This window comes from Lissotriton vulgaris, chromosome 1_1, assembly GCF_964263255.1.
Source record: "Lissotriton vulgaris chromosome 1_1, aLisVul1.2, whole genome shotgun sequence".
Classification (NCBI taxonomy): domain Eukaryota; kingdom Metazoa; phylum Chordata; class Amphibia; order Caudata; family Salamandridae; genus Lissotriton; species Lissotriton vulgaris.
In genome coordinates, this window is record NC_141685.1 from 1,294,055,601 (window position 1) to 1,294,078,131 (window position 22,531).

At 46.7% G+C, this 22,531-nt stretch overlaps 1 protein-coding gene across 1 annotated transcript in view; it reads right to left on the reverse strand.

Annotated features, from left to right (window-relative positions):
- AMHR2 (anti-Mullerian hormone receptor type 2) overlaps positions 1–22,531 on the reverse strand; it is a 976,241-nt gene that overhangs the window by 825,389 nt on the left and 128,321 nt on the right. The window contains exon 2 of the mRNA XM_086936519.1: positions 3,794–3,958. Coding sequence (XP_086792645.1) covers positions 3,794–3,958 — 165 coding nt within the window. The remainder of the gene's footprint in view (positions 1–3,793; positions 3,959–22,531) is intronic.

The window sequence follows — 22,531 nt, forward strand, 5'->3', positions numbered from 1 at the left end:
CTAAGTGAGTGGGGGCCAAGTATGGACACAGAAGTGGTGGTGTTTTTAGTAAGATGTGTGGAATGTAGGGTAGCAGATAAATATCTTTGAACATCCAACACTCTACAGTCTCCAGTGGACTTCCCACGTTCGCCTTAAAAACAGTTATATGGATTTCATTGGACATGAATACTATATGACGTTTGCTTTGGTGGTGGTGAACTATCTCTTTAAATTGTTGAATACAACTTTATGAAGGAATCGAACAAAAATGTTGTACTTGAATGTTAGAGAAGTTTATTCCAGAAAGAAGATGTACCAAAATTCTATACTATGGATAATTGGGTATAAACCCTTAGCTGTGGGAAGTTTTTGCCATCTTTTGGGATTAATGCAAAAACAACAATTGATGGTAGAATGCTGAACAATGTCATACATTTACCCCAGTACAGAGCTCTGGGCCTAAATACATCGTTTTGTGCTCTTTTGCTCACCATGCCATTCCAGTTTGGACCCAGACATATGCAAATCAGTCTTGACCCTGCACCCAATGGGAAGAGTCCAGCCCGAACTGCCAGGCCAGGTCCTCCCTGCACTGGAAACAAGCATCCTAGGACCGGTTTCGGGGTTTCAGCTCTCATCAGTCAGGATAGCGTGACTCCAGTGGAATGGACAGCACGGGACCCAGGTCTGGGCATGCCCGTCCCACTCGAGGTGACAAATGCAAAAACAACAATTGATGGACAGAATGCAGAAAAATGTCATACATTCACCCCAGTACAGAGATCTGGGCCTAAATCCATATTTTTTTTTGCTCACCGTGCCATTCCAATTTGGATCCAGACATATACAAATCAGTCTTGACCCTTTGCCCAATTTTATTTCTTTATTTCAGATTTGTAATGCGCATGGCTGCCTCAGCGACGAGGCGTACCAGCGCGCCCAGAGACCGAAAACTGGAGCCTTAAGGTGCAACAGAGTGATTAGACAGTAGAAGTAGGTAAGAGCCAGGTCTTAAAGGCTTTTCGAAACGCCAGATGGTTAGGAATAGCTCTAAAAGGAACCGGGAGGGAGTTCCAAAGTTTTGCCACCAGACAGCGGAACGAACGCCCCTGGGCCCTAGCTCTCCAGACTCGAGGGGTGCAGACCAACGCTAGGTCAGCAGATCTCAACGGACGCCCAGGCACATAGGGCTCCAACAAGTGAGATAGCCCCAGTGGAGCCTGGCGAGTCAAGATCTTGTGACATATGCACAGCGCCTTGAACTGAATGCGCTTTTCGACAGGAAAACAGTGGAGTTTGGGGAGCACATGCTCCACTGAGCAGGATCTAGGCAGTGCAACCAAAATCCGGGCTGCCGCGTTCTGGACCCTCTGCAGGCGCTTGATGCTGGCCATATTGGCGCCCAAGTAGAGGGAATTACCATAGTCCAGTCTAGACAAAAGTGAAGTCTGGACAATGGTCTGGCGCACCTTGGGAGGGTAGAAACTAAGCAAAGGATTCAGGCCTCGCAGAAGCCTGAAAAGCTTAAGGTATGGTGGATAGAATAAACTTTCAATTTACTACTGAACTGGCTTTGCCATCTGGTTCTGATGTGTGGAGCTGATGTCTAACAGATTGTGGAATTATCTTAATATTCCTCATTCAACAACATGGGTTGCTCCTTTTGTTTCATTGGGGAGATTTTCTTCAAATAAATTGTCTCTAAGTTGGGTATTGGAAAATACTTGTGTTGGGTATAGGATTCCCAAAGTGGAAGAGGTTAGTCAAAAGTCAGTATGGTACAGGCCAAAATTAATCAAATGTTTGATGTGATAATAAAAACTAAAGAGGTTGAGTTTCGAGTAAGGGGTGTGGTGAAATTTAGGAGACCGACTTGATTAAAGTCAAGAAGTTTGAACTTGTATTATAGCACACGGGTCATTCAGGTTTGTAAACATGCTGTTAGTGCTGAGAATGGTAAGTGGTGGAGTAAATGAAGTATTGCCTGGGTCAATGGTGGACTTGAATTGTCGGCTAATGCTACGAACAGTATTTGTAATCATAGTTCAAGTTTGCTTATTTGAAGGCTATTGAGCTACGGCATGCTCAGAAGAAGACGCGGTTATTATGCCTCCTGGGCGATCTTCTGAGAGTGAATGCGGGTCTTCATTTGATATTGTACATGTGAGTGCTTCAGACTCAGTAACGAATAGTGGTAACGTAGTTTTTAAGAACTCTTCAGTTGATGCATCTGCCGCTGGAAGTCCTGTGTTTGGGAGTAAAAGGGTTAGAAGACTTACTCGTGCTCCCAGGTACTTGAAGGAATATGTTTTATACTGAGCTCCTTATCACTAGTCCTCCCAGCTACTTGAAGGATTAGGTAATATATGCTGAGTTCCTGTTTTCAAGTATCTTGAGTACACTATTTCCTGTTTTTTTTACTTTTCATTCCCCAATGTGATATGGGCTGCTTTTATTAATGTTTTTGGGGTTTGTTGGGAAATGTTTTCAAGTTTGTAAAAGAGGGAGGTGTGTTATGGGCCAGTGGTTCATATTGCTTTAATATTTTGTTGTGAGGAGAATTCGAAGTGAAATGTTGGTGCGGCATCTCTTAGCTGATGTTCCAGATTCCTTGTAGTTACTTAGTGGAGTATGGAGCGGATGCTGAGGGATGTTGTGTGCTGTTGCTGTATTCTTCAAGAAATACATTCTCTTCAGTTTCAACATTTCTGGACTATAGTTTCCTTAACAATATCAAAAAGTTCTCTACACAAAATGTCTAAAAAGAAAATGGAAAAATGAAACTTGTAATACAAATCACAAACAAGGCACTAAAGGGTTGACTGGAAAATGTAAAACAGAAAAAGAATTTTGAGGTCAGACCTCAATGACCCTGGACAGTGGAGATGCTGCATGAAGTTTCCATGGTTAAGATCCATATTTTCAATATGTATACTTCGTATAGAGGTACCAAACTTGGCAAAGGGTTGTAGTACTTGCAACAATGTTGCATATCCTGCTTAGGATTGCATAACCTAACAAATGTTTGCAACATCTGGCAATAGATAGCAGAATGTTGATCACTGGTTGCAGAACTTTGCAAATGGTTTTAGAACTCAGCAAAAGGGTATAGAAGCTAGGCAGAAATTGACAGGGTTGAAGACCTGTCTACAGCTTGCATAAATTGATACATGCTGCTGTCTGTAATTCACAATGGGTCTCAGAACCTGGCAAATTGCTAGAGCACTCTGCATGGTTGTCAGTCATCTAGATTGTGGCCTACAGACACCTTGAAATACCATTGATCTAAAGATTTTTTAGTAGGATATTTTAAAAACGTAAACTTATTTACTAACCCACAGAACAGTACCAAACTTTTAACCTGATATGCAATTCCAGCCCTTTTCAGCAGAGTTGCAAAACCATAAAGGTGCGGCGAAAAATTATTTCAGAGTTAAGATCCTTACCACTGTGTATCTGTGTTTACATATGTCAAGTATAAATGGTACATGACGGATATACTCATTTCCAATTATGTAAACACAACCTTTAATATTGGGTGAAAAAGAAGAATGTTCAGTTTCCCACAATGTCATTACAAAAATCATCAAGTATAAAAGTACAAATGAGTTTCAACCAGGGCATCATGGGGAGCACCATCTAGAATATAGTACATTGTATGTATTATATATGCAATATATTTCCCAATTCCAAAGCTTATCACCCTACAGCCCTTAAAGTCACCTCAATTGAGCTACCCGCCTAGGTTCATCTATTTTCACCATTTCTTGGTCCCTCACAATCTAATCCTTAAATCCTTGTAACATCTCACCTTGAAACAGTACCATCCTAGCACTTCTTGTTTCATTCCAGATAGCATGACAGCAACCACTGCAGAGAACCTGGCCCCCATCTAGAATCTCACCAAGGTGTGGCAGCCCTTTCACCAATGTGGTGTTCTTAAAGAAGATGCATGTCTTCGGCTGGCTCTTGGCATCTAAAAAAACAATAAAAAACAAAGCAATTGACAATGTTTGCAATGTATTGCAATACATACATTTTACAGTCAGAGTTCCAAATATTAAATGTTCCCTTGTTGAACAGCATAGTTCCCTAATGTTGAGCTGGAGACCTGCATGTCCTCTACAGAGTGCCATCCTTCCCAGCAACTATCACGGAAAGGATGCCTATTAGACGCTACCCAAGCCTTGAGCTTCCTTGCATCTGAGCAGGGAGGTGTAGCAAACTAGGGTTGATCCAGGCTACATGAAAAGGCGGGCATCTTGGTATCTCTAGAGCACAGCATTCACTGTATTTGAATTCAAAACTATATGAAGACAATGAAGTCACTGAGTCAGAGCTCATGTGAGAGAACAAAAAACTATAAAAGACCTGGAGCTGTAAGTAAATGTTCAAACAAAATGGGTGCCTGGAGGAGATGTGTATCTAAATTGAAGGGATTAATCCTCAACATTAGGGATTGGAGGGAAATTTTGCAGCATGGGCCAGGAGAGAAGTGTATTTTACAGGGACCACTGTTTTTCTTGAGTATGGGCAGAGAGGTGTACCTCTAAGTGTTCTAAGCCTCAGTGCATTTCGGGGGGAAATTCTGCCTTATTCCTGGTTCTCTCTTAATATATATATCTAGCTTCCCATGCCATGCCTCCAATCTTGATATTTTGCTTTGAGGAATAAGCAGCTCAAGGTCTTGGACTCCTGGAGCATTAATTTTAGGTTGTGTTAAAGAAAAGAAACACAAATTATGGGGAAACATAAGGCTCGAGGTATTGCAACAGCGTGTCCCTCAGTCTCTATTGAGAGCATGTTTGAATGAGCCACTGGAGATCCTGGTGAGATTGACCTAACTGAGCACAGACTTTCCCTTGACCATGGTGTACCACTTCTCCAAACTTCTGTCACCAGTCTCAGGCCTAATACCAACCCCCTAATAAATATGGGTACTAGTAGGGATCCAATATCTTCAGAAGCCGTGAATGTAACCAATGCTATGGTAACTAACACTTCTCTTGCGCTGACCGATTTGGTAGATTTGCATGCACAGCACTCACCTCAACCAACTGCTGCTATTAAACGTAAACGGTAACCAGATAAAATCACAAATACTTAAAAACATATTTTTAAAAAGCAGCCCATTCGTTGTCAAGAAAGTTAATTCTCTAATCAGATTCTCTCTTGGATTTGGAGTGTCAGTTAGACAGTTTGCACAAGCTTGGGGTTTCTGAACTTTCAAATAAAATGCCCTCCCCTGTATCCGGCCTACTCACACACACGTCGACTCATCTGTACTGCCGGAGATTACTACCAACCTTTTGGCCTCGCATAACGATGAAATAATTCCTCCAGTTGGATGAGGCAATGTCCACCGGAAATTTGCATTGGGAGAAGCCTCTGTTCTCTTTTAAGAAGTCACAAAGTCTAAAAGACACACTTGTGAACACTAGACCAAAAGCTAGAACAGTACAAACCACACCATCAATAACCAGGACCTGGGGTTTACCAGATATAGTTGGCCACTACCGCTGCGGAGATTGTAGTGTATGTCATCTGACAAAGAATACCAAAACACTAGATCTGGAGCCTGGAAAAGTCTGGAGGCAGATTTCACACACCAATTGCAACAGTAGCAATGTGGTGTATTTGATCGAGTGCACTTGCAACAAGCGGTACATAGGAATGACCACCCGGAAAATAAAACAAAGGATATGCAAACATCGCAGCACTATACGCTGCAAGAAAAATGCAACCCGACTTACCGATCATTTCATTGAGAATGGCCACACACCAAACGATATGTTTTGGACCATCATTGAGCAATTGACCCCTGGACCAAACTTACAAAAACGTTTGTATGAAAAAGAGCAGAGATGGGTATACAGATTATCCACACACGTGAATGGCCTGAACGATAACATACCCTGGGCGAATGTACTCTCCTAAATACTGATGTCTGGCCACTAATGATACATTCCCTCATACCACGCAGAAAGGCTATCCCTGGTTTCGCTTTTTATACATGTGATCACGCCCCCTTCGTGAGTCTGTATACTCCTCCTACTGGAGCTGTAGTCAATATTCTGTGTTCCGTTTCTATGGTGACCTTTAACCTCACGAGCCTCCGTAGATCCACTTGTGAACGCCTGACGTCGTCACGTCATGCTAGCCACGCCCACCCCGGATCCAATGGCGGCTACCTTTAAATGCAATCCCGCACTTGGCTCTTAGCGGGCGTACGGAGGGGCGAAATAGGTATACAGCTGTATACAGACCACTGAAACTGTAAGTAAATCCCGACTGCACTAAAAGAAACACATCTGTTTCTAGTCACCCTACCCAAACATCATTTTGGTACCGACCAGAACCCCGCCCAGCATTTTTGCTGGGTTCTCTAATAACCTTTTCCATTCCACAGAATACGTTTCCTATACTGTGGCATCCCTTCCCTCTAATCCCGTGCAGCATTCTAAACCCCTAACAAGGAGTAAGCACGCTATGTTTACAATATGTGTTTTATGTTATGTCTGTTTTGTATTGTTTATTTTGGATCAAGTTGTACTCTTAGCACGTCGGTAATCCCTGGCACCATTGAAATATAAAATTATGAGAAAATTCATAGGCACGCACTAGTTTGCCGAAACGGACCGATAGTCAATAGACCTTGCTCGTCCCCTTCTCACACTTATATTGATAGGTGTGTCTACAATCAACCCTATATCTTCACTGTTAAACAACACTCAACCACCGCACCTGAGTAGTTCGCTTTAATTGGATGTGGGATGATTCACAGAAAGAGCAGATCCGTCACTTCACTACGTTACAGGCATGTAACTAGTTTTTTGACTTAAAAAGTAAATTTCTTTTTCTCCACAGGTTTTTTCTGCTTTTAATGCAACCACTGTTAGGTTGCTTTTTCCTCTGCGCTATAACTTATTTTGTTATTTGGGAACAAAGGGTTGCAGGCACGGCAGGGTGTTAGTGTACCCTGACCACCCAACACCAAAACCGGTAATTTCCCTGACGGTTTGAAACATGTAGACCTCACACATACCTCACAGATACATTTGGTCAGAATAAAACCATCACTGTATCGACACGCACTGTTTTTACTTTTGTCCAGTAGTCTTAGAATAAAATATTGTATAAGCCATACCAGGACAAATTTTAACTCACTGACTTTTTTCTTTACATTCATCACTCACATACCCGCTCCACTGTATCCCAGGTGTTGCAGCACACCTTGATGGCACTCGGCTGTCAAGGTGGCCCCGATGATGAAGCATGTCACCGACCAGGTCGGTGAGTGAGGGGTTTATTAATAACAAAGAAGGACTTCTTCTTTTCTCATTAGAATTCCATCCCACCGATATCGCTCTCTAGCCTTATCTATGGTGATACTCCTCCTTTTGTTATACAGCATCGGAACAATAGGCCAAAGATATCGTCTAGCATTAATTCTGCTGCTCATATTCAGGCATCAACCATGTCATCCAGCTTTCCAAAGACTTCCATCAATCTGCCAATTCAACACCCTGATGATCTTGCTACTGCCCCTTGCATAGACATCCAGAATCGCCCTCCGCGGCTTGCCCATATGTGCCCATATGTGTTAATTCTGGCTGGGGTACAAAATGTTAAACACTGGTTGGCTAAATACAGGAACTTTGAAAGCCAGGACGCGAATGAGATGCTAATGGTGCGAAGGGTGGGTTATTCTAAGAACATTCAGGGCAACTGTGCGGTTCTAAGTTTTAAAAAGCCAGCAAATGCAAAGAGAATATTATGTGGCAAAGAATTGTATTTGTATAATGAAACCAATACTGCCATTTTGCCACTAGGATATTTCCACCAGCCTCTAGCTTCTCAGCATGGCCCCCTGCCTCAAGCGCAAGATATTTCCAAAGCTGTTTCTCGTTCCAACTCATTCTACGTGCTGAATGACCTAGATTGCGTGGATTGACTGGCAACTAATAGCACTGTAAGCGGGTCAGTTGAGGAAGGGAATAGTATAATTTACCCAAAGATATTGACAACAACGTTTGCATTAAACATCAAAAGCAGCTCTCAACACAGGGTTAGGGGGGCAAGTATTTGATTCCTATACAACCAATGCTAATGTTTGTAATGCCACACTGAGAATCTTGAGCTGGAATGTGGGGGACCTTAAATCATATATCCATTTAACAGAGTGGCCGTGTTTTATAAGAGAGTATGATATTATCCTACTGCAGGAAACCTGGGAGACATGGCCGACTCAATTTAATTAGTACCATTGTTTTTCTAACCCTGCAAGACCATCCAATAGAGGGCATGCTTCAGGGGGGCTGGCTACATGGTTAAAAACTAACATTAGCGGCACTGTTAAGGCCATTGAAACACATAAGGATAGTTTTCAAACTGTAGTTATTGGATCTACCCTCAGTTTGTATATTGTAAATTTTTATAATAATTTTCTTAACACACCCAATTCAAAGTTTCCTCCCCTATTCAATTGTATTCATAAATTAACGGTGAATATAGTTTGCACTGGAAGTTGACTTCACCTTTGTTTGGCTGGAGATTTTATTGTGCAAATTCCGAACAGCTCAGTGACCCATCCAAAATGTATTTGCTTGTCAGCCAATACCAGCAATGGTTCTGTGGCTGTTACTTGCTCACTTTTGTTGTCTCAATTGGCTTGATTAATGCACTGGCCGTAGTAAAACCTAGTTATAGCAAGGTTCTTATGTTTGAAGGCAGCGGTAGTCCTTCAGTTACTAACTGTATTTTTAGGTTTCGCCTATCCCATTCTGCAAAGAATGGATAGGGGAGAATTATAGTGGGCAAAATAAGTTCTCAAACCATCGGCGGATTTCAAATAGTGCACATGAACACAAGCACGCGCTTTTCCCTCGCTCCCAAGCCGCCTGCCTCCGAGAGCTTCACTTCAAAGGGCTCCGCTCCCCCGCCCACTGCTTCACACTTCACGGCCGCCAGGCCATGTCTCCCATTTCTCCTCCTCCGCCCCCTGCTTCACACTTTTCATGGCCGCCAGGCCGTGTCTCGCATTTCTCCTCCCCACTCCCCACAGCAATGCCAAGAGCTTGTCTTTTACTTTCAGGGTTTGCCTCTTACTTTATTTCTTTCTATTCAGTTATTTCCGTTCTATCTTTCACTTTCTCTCTTTCTTGTTATACTGTGTCATCGGGATTGAATATCTGTTTGGCCGAGACAGACGCACTGTTGAGACCCTATCCAATTATGGTTTTAACAGCTCGTTCGGCGGCGTTTTCATTTTCTTTTGGGCTTTCTATATTATGATTTATTCATGGCCTTCATTATATGCACTTGGCAGACTCATGAGGGTCTTTGCATAGCTGCCAGTCATTTGTTCTTTTCACTGTATTTGTTTGGTAACATCTGTTTTTCCTCCTTACAAGCAATATGGAAACCAGACCCTCAATTATTTTCAGTAGCTGTCTGGACCTCTGTGTGCTGAGCCCAGCCCAACTTACACCCAATGTGAACCCGGACCCTCGACCCATACTATGTGCAGGGAACCGAGGGCTGAACATACGCCATGCCGAAGAATCATTTCCAATCAGCATCTGGGGATGCACTGCCACGCGTGCATTTAAACAAAGGCAATTTTACCTTGAATACATTGTCTACAATACTTTTTCGACTGTATATGCATTAAATCATATTGTCCAAAAAGCCTGGCCATATGATTTGTCTGCTTGAAAGTAACACGCGTACTGCATTATTTCAAACTTGATTGGTAAAGGTCCCTTTACACAAACATCTGAACGATAGGTTTCAAAGGGCTGTAAGAATCATCCATTCCAATACAAATGCGGGTGGAGTCAGCATGCTCGGATTGGATAGCCAGAGCCCTCCATATAAGCAGCATAATAGTCTTTTTAGGTCGAGCTTGCTCGACATTTTGTACAGGGACTTTTCAAATTGCTACCCCTGTTTTCCGTGGCTGCAAGCTTGCGTGCATGTGCGCGTGAACGCGCGCAGCGCCAGCTTGCTCCATGTCACTGTGTTGCGCCCCTTCCCCCCACGAATTCCCAACCCTTTGATGCTTCCGCTGCACTCCAATTGCTCCCCTCTCCCGTGGCGTTTGTAATCCTGCCCCCTGCGTTGCCCCCTCACCCTCACACTGTGCTTGCGTCTTTGTTTGACTAATAAACCCCAATGCTTGTTCTAGTCGCCGTGTATATTGTACTGCCTCACACTGAGCATGCCACTGCAAAGCACTCGTCTGCTGTGGAGAAGACGGTGCGCATCTACCCATCCTACAAACCAGGAACGACTCCCAAACGCATACACAGTCCCCTAGTCACTCCACTCATGCTGTGAACAACAGGATGATGAAAGCCCAACCTGACCAACTGCTCCCCGTACTTATGATCCCTAACAATTTCAGCTCCTACATCAACAGGCCCCTCAACACAGAGGGGCCCATCCTCCTCCCGGACACACCTAACCAAGCCTCCCCCTTCCGAGACACTACTGCCCAAGCGGCTTCTACCCTACCCTCAGTTAACTTGGAACAGCAGCTAGTCCTCCTAGAAAGCCAACTAGAACTGATAACCCTGGGCCTGAGCGAAATTTTAACCAACCTTGAATCGGCCGTAAGACTAGGCTGCCGATTCAGTCTCAAACTTTGACTAGCTCCCCCCATCCAAGATCGAACAAATCACTACACCTAAATGAGCTGCCACCCACCTTGGCGAGTTTGAAACATAGACAGAAAGAAACCAATAATAAGTATCGAATCCAGAGACCCAGTGAACCCCCAACCAATCATGCATCACTGTCACAAAGATCCAGAGAAGCCGATACTGAATATAAAACTCAGAGACCCGGAGAACCTCCATCCACCCATGTGATCCTAACACAAAGCCCCAGAAAAATTGACTTAGAACATCGACATCAGAGACCTAGAAGAACCAAAGCAGTCATGTCCTCTAAGGAGGCGACAGAGCTATCACTAACCTACAACACTCCCATCACAGATACTCCTATAGCCAAGATTCAAGTGATCACCGGTCTCGGAAGAGACCACCACTCCTTGAATTCTCCAAGACCACCAGCCCTCCTCACTCCCATTCCCAGAGCCTCCCCCATAAAGAAGCACACCAAAGGGGAATGCACTACGAAATGCATACTCATAAATTGTAGATCAGCAGTCAAACATGCAACAGAACTTGCGGAAACCATCCTCTCGCATGACATAGACATTGCATTTATAACTGAGACTTGGCTAAACAAATTCTCTACACCAATCCTAGACATGTAGGTGCACCCAGGCTTCACTATCATCAACAAGGACAGAAATGACCAAAGAGGCGGAGGCATAGCAATCATACAGAAGAATACCATTGCCATCTCAGAAAAGGACTCCTTCAAGTACAGCTCCATCGAATGTCTCACCGCCAACATCAAGACTAATGACAATAGAACAATTCTCTGCCATCTCCTATACCATCCCCCAGGCAACACGTCCACATTCGAGGAACACCTGTCAGATATGATTGCCCACTGCTCACTCGTCGACGCAAATAACCTAATTCTCGGTGACTTCAACGTACATTGGAATGAGGCAAACAATCCACTAATTCTGACCCTCAACAATCTTCTTCTGGACAACAATTTGACTCAATTCTGCTCCAAAGAAACGCATAAGAATGGGGCAACCTTGGATACCATTATCGCTCAAAATGACACAGTGACAATCAACCACGTCCTACCCGTAGACTGGTCCGACCACCACAACATCCTATTTCACATCAACCAAAAAATTCTTCTCCAGCCCCCCCGCAAGACCCCCCCAAATGGTCCAGAAATCTAACTCAGATTCCTTTAACAGACCTAGATAAAAAGATACGTGCACTCCTCCCTAGCTTCTCTGATCACCTTTCAGCACACCTCAAAGATGACATCCATCCTCGATCAAATAGCTCCTCTAAAATTAAAAAAAAGCAGGAGTACTCCTTCCAGATCTTGGTTTAGCTCCTACATTAACTCATAAAGGAGACAACTAAGAGCTACCGAGAGACTATGGAGACACAACCCCTCAGTCACACACCGCGAACAACCCAAAGAAGCTTGTGGGAAGTACAAAAAACATATTGAAAACGAAAAGTCCTAATTTTTTGCACTGCAAAAAACAGGCCTAGAGAGCTTGCTAGCATCATTAGACAACAAACCTCCAAGCCTGCTACCTCCGCAATGCAAGCCTCCAAAGAATTATGTGATGATTTGCAATCTTCTTTGAGGAAAAGATCAACAAGATCGAACTCTCACCTGACATCAACATCAATACCTTCAGCAAGATCCCACCGCTCGAGATCAAGGACGCCCAATACAAACCTCCTTCAAAATCATGGAAATCTTTCAGCCCTATACATGAAGACGAGATAGTCAACCTGATCTCCACATCTAAGGCTACCTCACACGCCGTAGATTCTCTGCCACCTCAATTGACCAAAAAGGTTAAACTCTCCCTTGCCCCGCTGTGGTGCAAGATCATTAACAGTTCACTGCGATCCGGCATCATCCCCGAATGCCTCAAACAGGGTCAAGTCATGCCACTGCTAAAAAAAAGAGACCTAGACAAAAAAGATCTGAACAACTACAGACCAGTCTCACACCTACCTCTTCTAGCCAAACCCTAGATGCGTGCTCTTACAACTTACCCAACACCTGGATAGCATCGACCTACTCAAAGCCAACCAATCGGGCTTTAGAAAGGGATGTAGCACGGAATCCGCGATCCTCACCGTCATCGATGACATGCACAAATCATTGGATGCGGACAAATGCTGCCTTCTCATCCTCCTAGATTTACATGGAACCACTCACAACCTTACTCAGAAAAGCTAACATCCCCTCCCTCCTTTATGCCAATGACACACAGATCTACCTGGAAACCACATCCATTGACGACATTCAGAGACTCAATGACACAGTCAGAGAAGTCCAACAATGGCTATCAAGGAACCACCTAAAACTCAATCACGACAAGACTGAAATACTTCTCATCTCAAACAAAGAAAAGAACCCTAAAATTTCAGAATGGCTATCTGCGATCGATACACTCGACGGATACATCACCCTGGCGGATTCTGTAAAATCATTAGGCATCACTTTAGACCCGACACTGAATATGACCAAACACATTAAGATCTCTGCGAAGAGCGCCTTCCTGAATTTAAAGCTATTGAACAAAATAAAACCTTTCATCCCAGCTAAGGACGTTAAACAAGTTACCCAATCACTGGTGTTATCCACATTAGACTATGGTATCGCAACACTGTCAGGCTCAGCAAACGCGCACCTGGCCCCCCTTAAAACAACACTAAACGCAGCAGCTAGAATGGTCACAGGAGTGAGGAGATTTGACCTTATCTCACCCGCACTCAGAGAACTAAAATGGCTCCCAGTGGAAATGCGTGCCAGTTTCAGAACAGCCTGCCTCACCCACAAAGCCCTTCACACAGGCAAACCCGAATACCTGGCCTCTAAACTCAAAAAAGCCAGACAAACCAGGTCCCTCCGGAGCTCAAACACACTACTACTCATCCCAATGAATGCACGCAAACAAAAAACCGCAGCCCGATCATTTGCAGGAAATGCGCCAAAAATCTGGAACGCTATCCCCCTCATATAAGAACTATCCCCTCCTTCGCAAAATTCAAAGAACTCAAAAATCTTTTCCTTGATCGGTCCCTAGCAAAGGGGCATGAGACACTGAAGAGCTATTGACAATACCCACCGATGGGGGTGGGATACCCAGATTACGGTCATCCTGATAAGGTACTACGAGTACGTATTGACACTGGTGACTTTCCCTCCAATACGCAAAGTGTATACCCGATATTGTCTCGAGACTCTTGACACTTGTGCTGATATCTGCACTGTACTTACTGTGAATGTGTGTTTGGTCTATGCATTTGAACGGTTGTGAAGCGCTTCGATACCCCTGGGTCTGGCTAGCACTATATAAAACTTCATAATAATAAATAATAATAATGGACTTGACACTACCATTCGACTGAGTTAACAGATCAAAATTATGGCATATTCTTATTGCAGGGGACTTGACATTGCTTTGGTACACCTTTTGGACCACCTACATGAGGGCATGAAGGCAAGGGTCCGCATCAGCCAGCGAGGAGAGGTTTTAGGAGACATAAAGATCGACCGTGGTGTCACACAAGGCTGCGTGGTGCCCCTCCTTTATTTATTTTATATCTTAAGGATCTCCACCCTCACTTGCGGCTGTCACCCAAGATGTGACAGTAATTAGGGGTAAACCCTTACCAGCCCTTCTGTTTGCGGATGACGCAGTGCTCGTAGCTCGTACCTCGAAAGCAGTCTGTCTCCTAGTAGATGCTTTTGTCAATTTTAAGGCTTTCTTGATCTCTGGACTAATTTCACTATTTGTCACGCTATGTCTTGTGGCCCAAAGTGTAGGCCCACATCATCCATTGGCTCCAATTACATGACTAGCACTAGCAATTTTCCTTATTTATAATTCTATTTTTCAACAACATTTTCCATGGCTAATGTGTCCTTATGCAGTCTACACCCAACCCCTGGGAGTCAGCTTTCTAAGCTCACTGATGCAAATGTATAAATCTCAGTGCATAGCCATCGCCATGTATGGTGCAGAGATATGGGGACTCAAACGTTAAGGTTATTCAACAAGAAGAAAACAAATTCCTTAGGAGGGTGCTTGCTTTTCCCATTTCTGCAGCCAATTATATCAGTCATAAGGAACGTGGTCGAACCTACCTTCAAGACCTGATCCGGGTGCGTCCGCCTATGCTCTGGCTGCCGATTTGGAAGAACTCCAAAATTGTTCTAAACGAGGAGATAATAATGCATTGTTCCTCCCTGGATAAGGGATGTCAAATTCCCTGAATCAACCATGTAAAATCTGTATATTGTAATATAGGAATGGAATCCTTTTTTCTGACCCCCTTACTTCAGCTTCAGGCACACCCCATCTCTTTAAGTAAAAGAGGTGTGGTTGAAGCTTTTTACCAGCTTGAGGAACGTGTTAAGGAGCCATTTAGAGAGATCTACAGCCATTTAGAGAGATCTACAGTAACTAGGTATTTGGACATAAGTGACTCAGATTACATTACCAAATATATGCGGATTGCCCATAGCAGATGAGAACACTCCCTGCTACTCCGCTTCAGATCGGACACTGTTAAGTATCTGTTATGTTTTCCTCTAGGCTACACTCAGCATCTTGAACTTTTAACCTGTCCGTGTGATGATGTATCCAAACAGACTATGCTGCATTCCACCATTTTCTATTAATTTTACATGCGGTATACCAGATTCTTTTTCATCCCAATTTTAAATAAGTATTGTCACAACTATAGACAATGTAGACCTGTCTTTAGATTCTTATCACTTTTGCACAATGATGTAGTGATTTATACACTTGGATCTTTTTTAAAGACTGTTACACGGCACGTAGAACAAAGCTTTGTGAATACATGCTGCTGCTATTTTGTATTGTATTTTATGCATCTATATTTAAGCATATTTTAATAGCTGTTTTTAAATTGTACAATGTGATTATTTTTGTGAATCACTTTTATGGCTGCTATAATGCAACCAAATCTCAATCATATAGTTCAGTTTAAGCAGTGACATTGGTGCATGTGTGATACCTCTATTACCAACATAAAGATTACCCCTTAGAACAGTTATTAAATGGTCTAGGGTAAATCAAATTGCCTCTCTAAATATTACCTTATTATGAGAGAGTGTAGTGATAGAGGACGGGTTTTCTGTGAAAACACACTTTTATTGCAATCCTGTGTTACAAGCAAAAGATTTCAGACTATCTCAATTTTTCAGCCTTGATTCGGTTTTATGTTACACATTCTTGGACTAACTGTGGTGAATGAGGTCACCGGGGTTGTGATTACCCTAGGCCACAGGCTTGGGCCTTCATACACTAAAATAACTGACACACACGCTATGCTATTCTGGGCCAAAAAACCCAGAGCGGTCTTGCACTCCTTTATTTATCCCCTCAGGCGAGCTCGCCCTCGGGATGAGTGGATGCATGCAGCGGGAGTGGACGGGCCGGGTGGCTCCGTTATTACATCCCTCCAATCTTTACGATACATAGGCTCTTTTCAAGGAAGCACTCAGATCTTATGTGCACACCACGCAAAGTCTTTCAGTCTCTGGCTGGGGGTCGGATTCAGCCGGAGGCCATACTTCTGGCTCTGGGAGCTTTTGCTTGCCTCCGACCCTTCAGGATCTTCCGCGGGGGCGGTCGCTCATTCCGCAGGACCCTTCCTGACTTCTGTCGCTTCTGGTTCTCTCAATCAATCAATCAGTGGCACTTATAGAGCGCGCTACATACCCGTAGGGTCTCAAGGCGCTGGGGGGGGGGGGGGGGGGGGGGGCGGGGGGGGGGGGGTGGTGCCGCTACTGCTCGAACAGCCAGGTCTTCAGCTTCTTCCTGAAGGAGAGGTGGTCTTGGGTCAGGCGCAGGTCGGGAGGGAGGGAGTTCCAGGTCTTGGCGGCCAGGTAGGAGAAGGACCTTCCTCCTGTAGTCGCTCTTCGGATGCGGGGGACGGCGGCGAGGGCGTGGTTGGCTGATCGGAGGTGGCGTTTGGGAGCGTAGAAGTTGATCCGGCTGTTGAGGTAGCTCGGGCCTTGGTCGTGTAGGGCTTTGTGTGCGTGGGTGAGGAGGCGGAAGGTGATTCTTTTGTTGACGGGGAGCCAGTGAAGGTCTCTCAGATGTCCGGTGATGTGGCTGGTTCGTGGGATGTCGAGGATGAGTCTGGCTGAGGCGTTCTGGATCCGCTGGAGTCTCTTCTGGAGCTTGGCGGTAGTACCGGCGTAGAGGGCGTTGCCGTAGTCCAGTCGGCTGGTGACGAGGGCCTGGGTGACGGTCTTCCTGGTCTCGTGGGGATCCACCGGAAGATCTTCCGTAGCATGCGTAGGATGTTGAAGCACGCCGAGGAGACGTTGTTGACTTGCCTGGTCATGGAGAGGGAGGAGTCCAGGATGAATCCCAGGTTGCGTGCATGGTCTGTCGGTTTGGGTGCGGTGCCCAGGGCGGGAGGCCACCAGGAGTCGTCCCAGGCGGAGGGGGAAGAGCCCAGGATGAGGACCTCCGGCGTTGTGTTTGTACTTCCTCCTGTTGATTCCATGGGATCTCCACGGGGATCATTCCTTCTCCACTCTCCAGCTCTTCGGTCTGTGGATCATCCGTCCCCAGGTCCCTGGGGACTCTCTTGAACCAGGAAGCGTTTTTTATGACCACGCGGGTACCCCACATGGCCGATACTATGGTTCCTTGGGTGTTGACTACTTCCCACACTTCTGGCTCATATGCAGTGCGATACTTCCAGTTCGGATGACAGTCTTTTACTATCACTCTGTCGCCAACTACAATGTTCATTGGTTGGGCTCTTCGAGCCTGGCTCGCCTTGTCGTTGGACGACTTCCTTCTTCCCTGTACAGCTTTCTGGTCTAGGTCAGGGGGACTCCAGGATGGGTCCGCCGGCACACAGTCCCTGGGGGCCCTCCGAAACAACAGGTGTGCAGTGGCACACCGGGTGGTGCAGTGTGGGGTCTGGTGATAGGCACTGAGAAACTGTGAGAGGCATTGTTCAGCATCATCTCCTTTGTCTACTCCAATCCTGAGGGCCCTGTTCATGGTTCGCATGAACCGCTCCACCTCGCCATTGGCCTGGGGCCACTGCGGGGTGATATTTCGGTGCCTGATGCCACGGGAGGTCAGGTAGGCCTGGAATTCTCTACCCTGGAACGGCGGTCCATTGTCCGATTGGATCTCGTCAAACAGACCCATCAAGGCGAATGTACGATCCAGCACAGCCTTGACGTGGGAGAACGCCGTCGAGGGCACCACTTCTGACACTGGAAATTTTGAATGTGAGTCGATGAGCATCCGGGTGTTCCGTCCATCTGGAAAAGATCCGAAGTCAATGCTCAGTTTGGACCATGGATCTGGGCACGGATCTTCGGTGATTACCGGGTGCGGCACAGGGTCTCCCCTCGTGATGTTGCAGGAGTGACAGTTGCGCACCATTTTCTCCACCATAACATCCATCCTTGGGAACCACACCTTGCTTCTGAGTCGGGCCTTGGTTTTGGATGTGCCCTGGAGGCCTTAATGCGCCAGGCGGATCACTTCTTTCTGCATGCTTGTCGATATTACGAGGGAGGTTCCCCGGAGGATCACCCCATGCGGGCCATCGCAAGGTTCGCATTGAGCTCTCCACACTTGCTGTCGAAAACTTTGTTCCTCCGTCGTGAGAGAGCTGATGCCATCCAGAAAGTGTCTCCAGTTTTGGTTGGCCAGCGTGCTTTTGACTCTGACGAGGCACTCATCGGACGTTGTGGCTTTCCCCACGTCTTCTAGCGTTAGTGCGACTGGACATGCCTCCTGAGAGATCATTTGGACAAATTCTTCGACGTCCTCGTCGTCCCCCGGTGTGAGAGATGGCATGGGTTCACCAGGATGGCGTGAGAGGAAACCAGCTGGATTGTTGGCCCCTGGTCGGAAGTGCACCTCAAAGCGGTATATTTGAAGCTGCACTGCCCATCTCTCGATCCGTGGAGGTGCAAGCCTGGTGGTTCCAGCGAAGAGCGGGACGAGGGGTTCGACGATCACGTCATGGCATACTTTCGACCAAACAGGAGCACGGAAGTCGTAGTAGACGCCAGTCCCGTCGAACTAGGCGCTGTCCTAATGCAGGAGACGGAGTCGAGAGATTGGGTACCCACCGCATACGCCAGTCGGGCGCTGACCGCCACCGAAATGCGATATGCTTAGATTGAAAGAGATATACTGAACAATATCAATCTATCCTTGTGGAAGAGACGAACGAGTGAAGCGCTGTCCAGGCGTTGCTGTTCCTCCTTGGATAATGTTATATTCATATCCTCACTCATGTTTACAAATCATTCCAGTTGGGATGTTGTTCAGTATATCTACACGCAGCCTATCCCTGGAGAAGATGTAGCCGAAGAAGTCCACCGACTCCCGCTAGAAGGAACATTTTGCTCGGTGTAGGAGAGTCCATGGTCCGCCAGGCGTTGCAGGGTGGCCCAGAGGTGTGCATGGTGATCCTCAAGAGTCTTGGAGATGTATGTATGTCGTTCTCTTAAGTTGATTACTCCAGGCAGTCCAGAGAGCCTCTCCCTTATGGCGTTTTGGAACACCTCCGCCGCCGACGAGGCGCCGAAGCTCAGCTGTTTGTAGCGACGTAAACCAACGTGGGTGGAAAAACGTGGTGATGTTCTGGCTGTCCGGGTGGAGCTCTAGTTGATGGTACCCCGCATTGGGATCCAACTTGGTGTACCATTTGGTGCCATTCAAGATGGCAACGATGTCGTCCATCATAGGCGTGAGATGACGCTCCCGTTTCACGGCCTTGTTCGGTAGGCGCATGTCGACGCACAGTCGAATGGCCCCTGGTTGCTTTGGTTTTCGGGCTACGACGAGGGGGGAGACCCACGGGGTTGAGCCGACACCTTTTCTATCACCCCCAGGTCTTCAAGCTTTCGGAGTACCTCCTCCACCTGCATCCGTAGGTGGAATGGTACCCTCCGGTGTCTCAGCACCATGGGCCGGACCGTGGAGTCCACATGCAGCTTGAACGTCTTCCCTTTGAGACACCCTAGGCCCTTGAACAGCATGGGGAAGTCCTTGAGCATTTCACGTGCGTGCAACTCGTGTACTTGGTTGGCAAAAAATACAAGTTCTAAGTCTTCTGCTGTGTGGCAACTGAGGAGGGTTACTCTCTTTCCCTCTGTGACGTGGAATCTCGTGTTCAAACTCCAGCCATTGCTGGTGATATCCATCTCCATGACCCCTCGCAGCAGAGGGAGTGGCTCGTCCCTGTCATACGTATATATCTTCGCCTTGGATGGCAGGAGGGGCGGGCGAGGAACTAGCTTCCCATATTGGACACTGTCCATCACATTGACTGATGCACCGGTGTCTATCAGGGTGTGCACAGGGGATCCCGCTACGGTGACGTCGCACATGGGCGGTGGCCTTTTCCTGGAGCCCTATCTTCCAACGAAGGACACGAAGAACACGTCATCTTCTTCCATCCCAAGGTCGAAGCTTGTGTGTGTGTTGTCGCCACGAGTGTCAGGATCCTCCAGTGTCAACTGACGCACCGCCGGGGCAAGTCCACGTGGGCCAGGGGTGTTGCGACGCCCGCCACCACTCCTGCAGACTGGCGAAGTGGTTGAGCTTGCCACACTGCGAGCACGTTTTTCCTCTCGCAAAACATTTGCCTCCCGGGGGTGTTCCATGCCACAGTTGCCACACATGGAGGTCTGTGGAGCTCTCACGCCTCCCCTGGACTGGGGTGGCCGTCTGCGGATCACATCCACCTTCTCCTCCTTGACTGCGGGAGTTCGCTGCGTCGTCGTGGGCCGATTCAGTGTCGCTTCCATCTCGTCTGCCCAGGCATTGGACAGTTCGTGAGACCTGGGGAGGGCCAGTATTTCATCGAGGGAGATGCCTGGCTGCCGTAGGATGAGACATCCCAGCGGAACTGACCGGCATCCTTGAATGAGCTGCGCGTGATTTCCAACCTCTGATCGGGCAGCGTACATTATTATTATTATTATTGCACTTATATAGCGCGTAACTACCCGGAGGCCTCGCAGCGCTTTAGACTGAATACTGGTGGCGGGCTCAGGGTAGATCAACACGTCTTTGCAAACAGATGCGTTTTTGAAGCCTTTCTGAAGGACAAGTGATTATTGATTTCTCGAAGGGAGAGGGGAAGGGAATTCCAAAGCCTGGCCGCGGTATGGGAAAAGGAACGACCGCCCCAACGGGCTTTGTTAATTTTGGTGGCGGTTACAAGTTGCAGAGAACTAGAGCGTAAGGCTCTGGACGGAGCATAGGGTGTAGCTATAGGGTGCGGAATTGCCGGGCCAGTACGATGAAAAGATTTGTGCACAATGCACATGGCCTTGAACTGCACTCTGGCCACTACTGGGAGCCAATGAAGCCCTTTCAGAGCTTTCTTAGCTGACTGCCAGCGGGGGATGTTGTACAATAAACGGGCAGCACAGTTTTGTGTGACCTGAAGCCTATGGGTCACTGCAGCTGGGGCTCCCATATAGAGGGCATTCCCATAATCCAGGCGAGAGAGGATCAGGGCCTGGACCATGATCCTCCTGGCCTGGAATGGGAGCAGGGGAAGCACCTTGCGGAGCATTTTCATCATCCCGATGCAAGTGGAGGCGGTTTTAGTGGCTTTGGCTGAAAAATCAAGCGCTTTGTCCAGCCAGATTCCCAGGCTCTTAATCTGGGGTTTGGGAGGAGGAGGCGGGCCAAGAGATGGAGGCCAGATGGATGCTAGGGCAGATGGAGAGGGGTTGCCCAACAGCATAATGCCTGTTTTCTCCCCATTAAGTTTGAGGTATGAGGATTGCATCCATCTGGCAACAGCCTCTAGACAGGGACCTAAGGTGGAAGATGATCCCGCTGAGTGGTCAAGGGAGACCACCAGTTGGGTGTCATCTGCGTAGGTAACAATACGCACACCGAAGGGATGGACTATCCTCTCTAGGGGCTCCATATAGGCGTTAAAAAGAGTGGGGCTCAGGGAGGAGCCCTGGGGTACCCCACAACTGAGAGGATGTTTAGGGGAGAGCGCCTCGCCCTCAAACACCTGGAAGAATCTATTATCCAGGAAGGAGGCAAGCCATTCCAGGGCCGCGCCCGACATGCCCAGACCACTCAACCGATGTAATAGTGTAGAGTGGTTGACCGTGTCGAACGCGGCACTGAGGTCAAGTAGTATGATGGCAGCCTTACCTCCCTGGTCCAGCACAGCTCTAGCTTCTTCCGTCACCGCCACAAGAGCGGTTTCGGTTCTGTGCTGAGGGCGGAACCCTGTCTGAGAGGCACAGAGCAGGCTATTGGACTCGAAATAGTCCACTAAGATGTTATTAACATGCCTCTCAAGTAGCTTACTCGTCCATGGAAGTCAGGCTTTTTCAACAAAGCTTTAACCATCGCGCACTTCCATGGAGGCGGAACGGTTTTGGAAGCAATGGAGGCATTAAGGACATCTAAGATGACCGGACGAATAACGTCTATGACCTTAATGAGGGTCTGGGGGGGTGCCTGGTCATTAGGGGATCCCAAGGTGATCTTAGGGATCAACCTATCTAATGAGGAGGGGTCAAGAAGAGGGAATTTTTCGAGCATAAATGTGGTGGGGGGATCAGAAACAGGAGGGGAGGTGGGTTCTATGTTGTCATCACCTGTGGTAAATGAAGAATAGATAGCCTGGATTTTCTGGGAGAAAAAAGTAGCAAGATTGTTGCACTGGGTTTGTGCGCCGTCTAATGATGGACACTCAGGGGGTGGGGAGATTAAAGATTTAGCTATTTTAAAAATTTCCTTGGGCCCATTAGCAGCCATATTAATTTTCACATCGTAGAAGCAAGATTGTGTGGCATAGATTTCCTTTTTATAGAGTTTTATGGCGGCTCTATAATCGGCCTTCCTCTG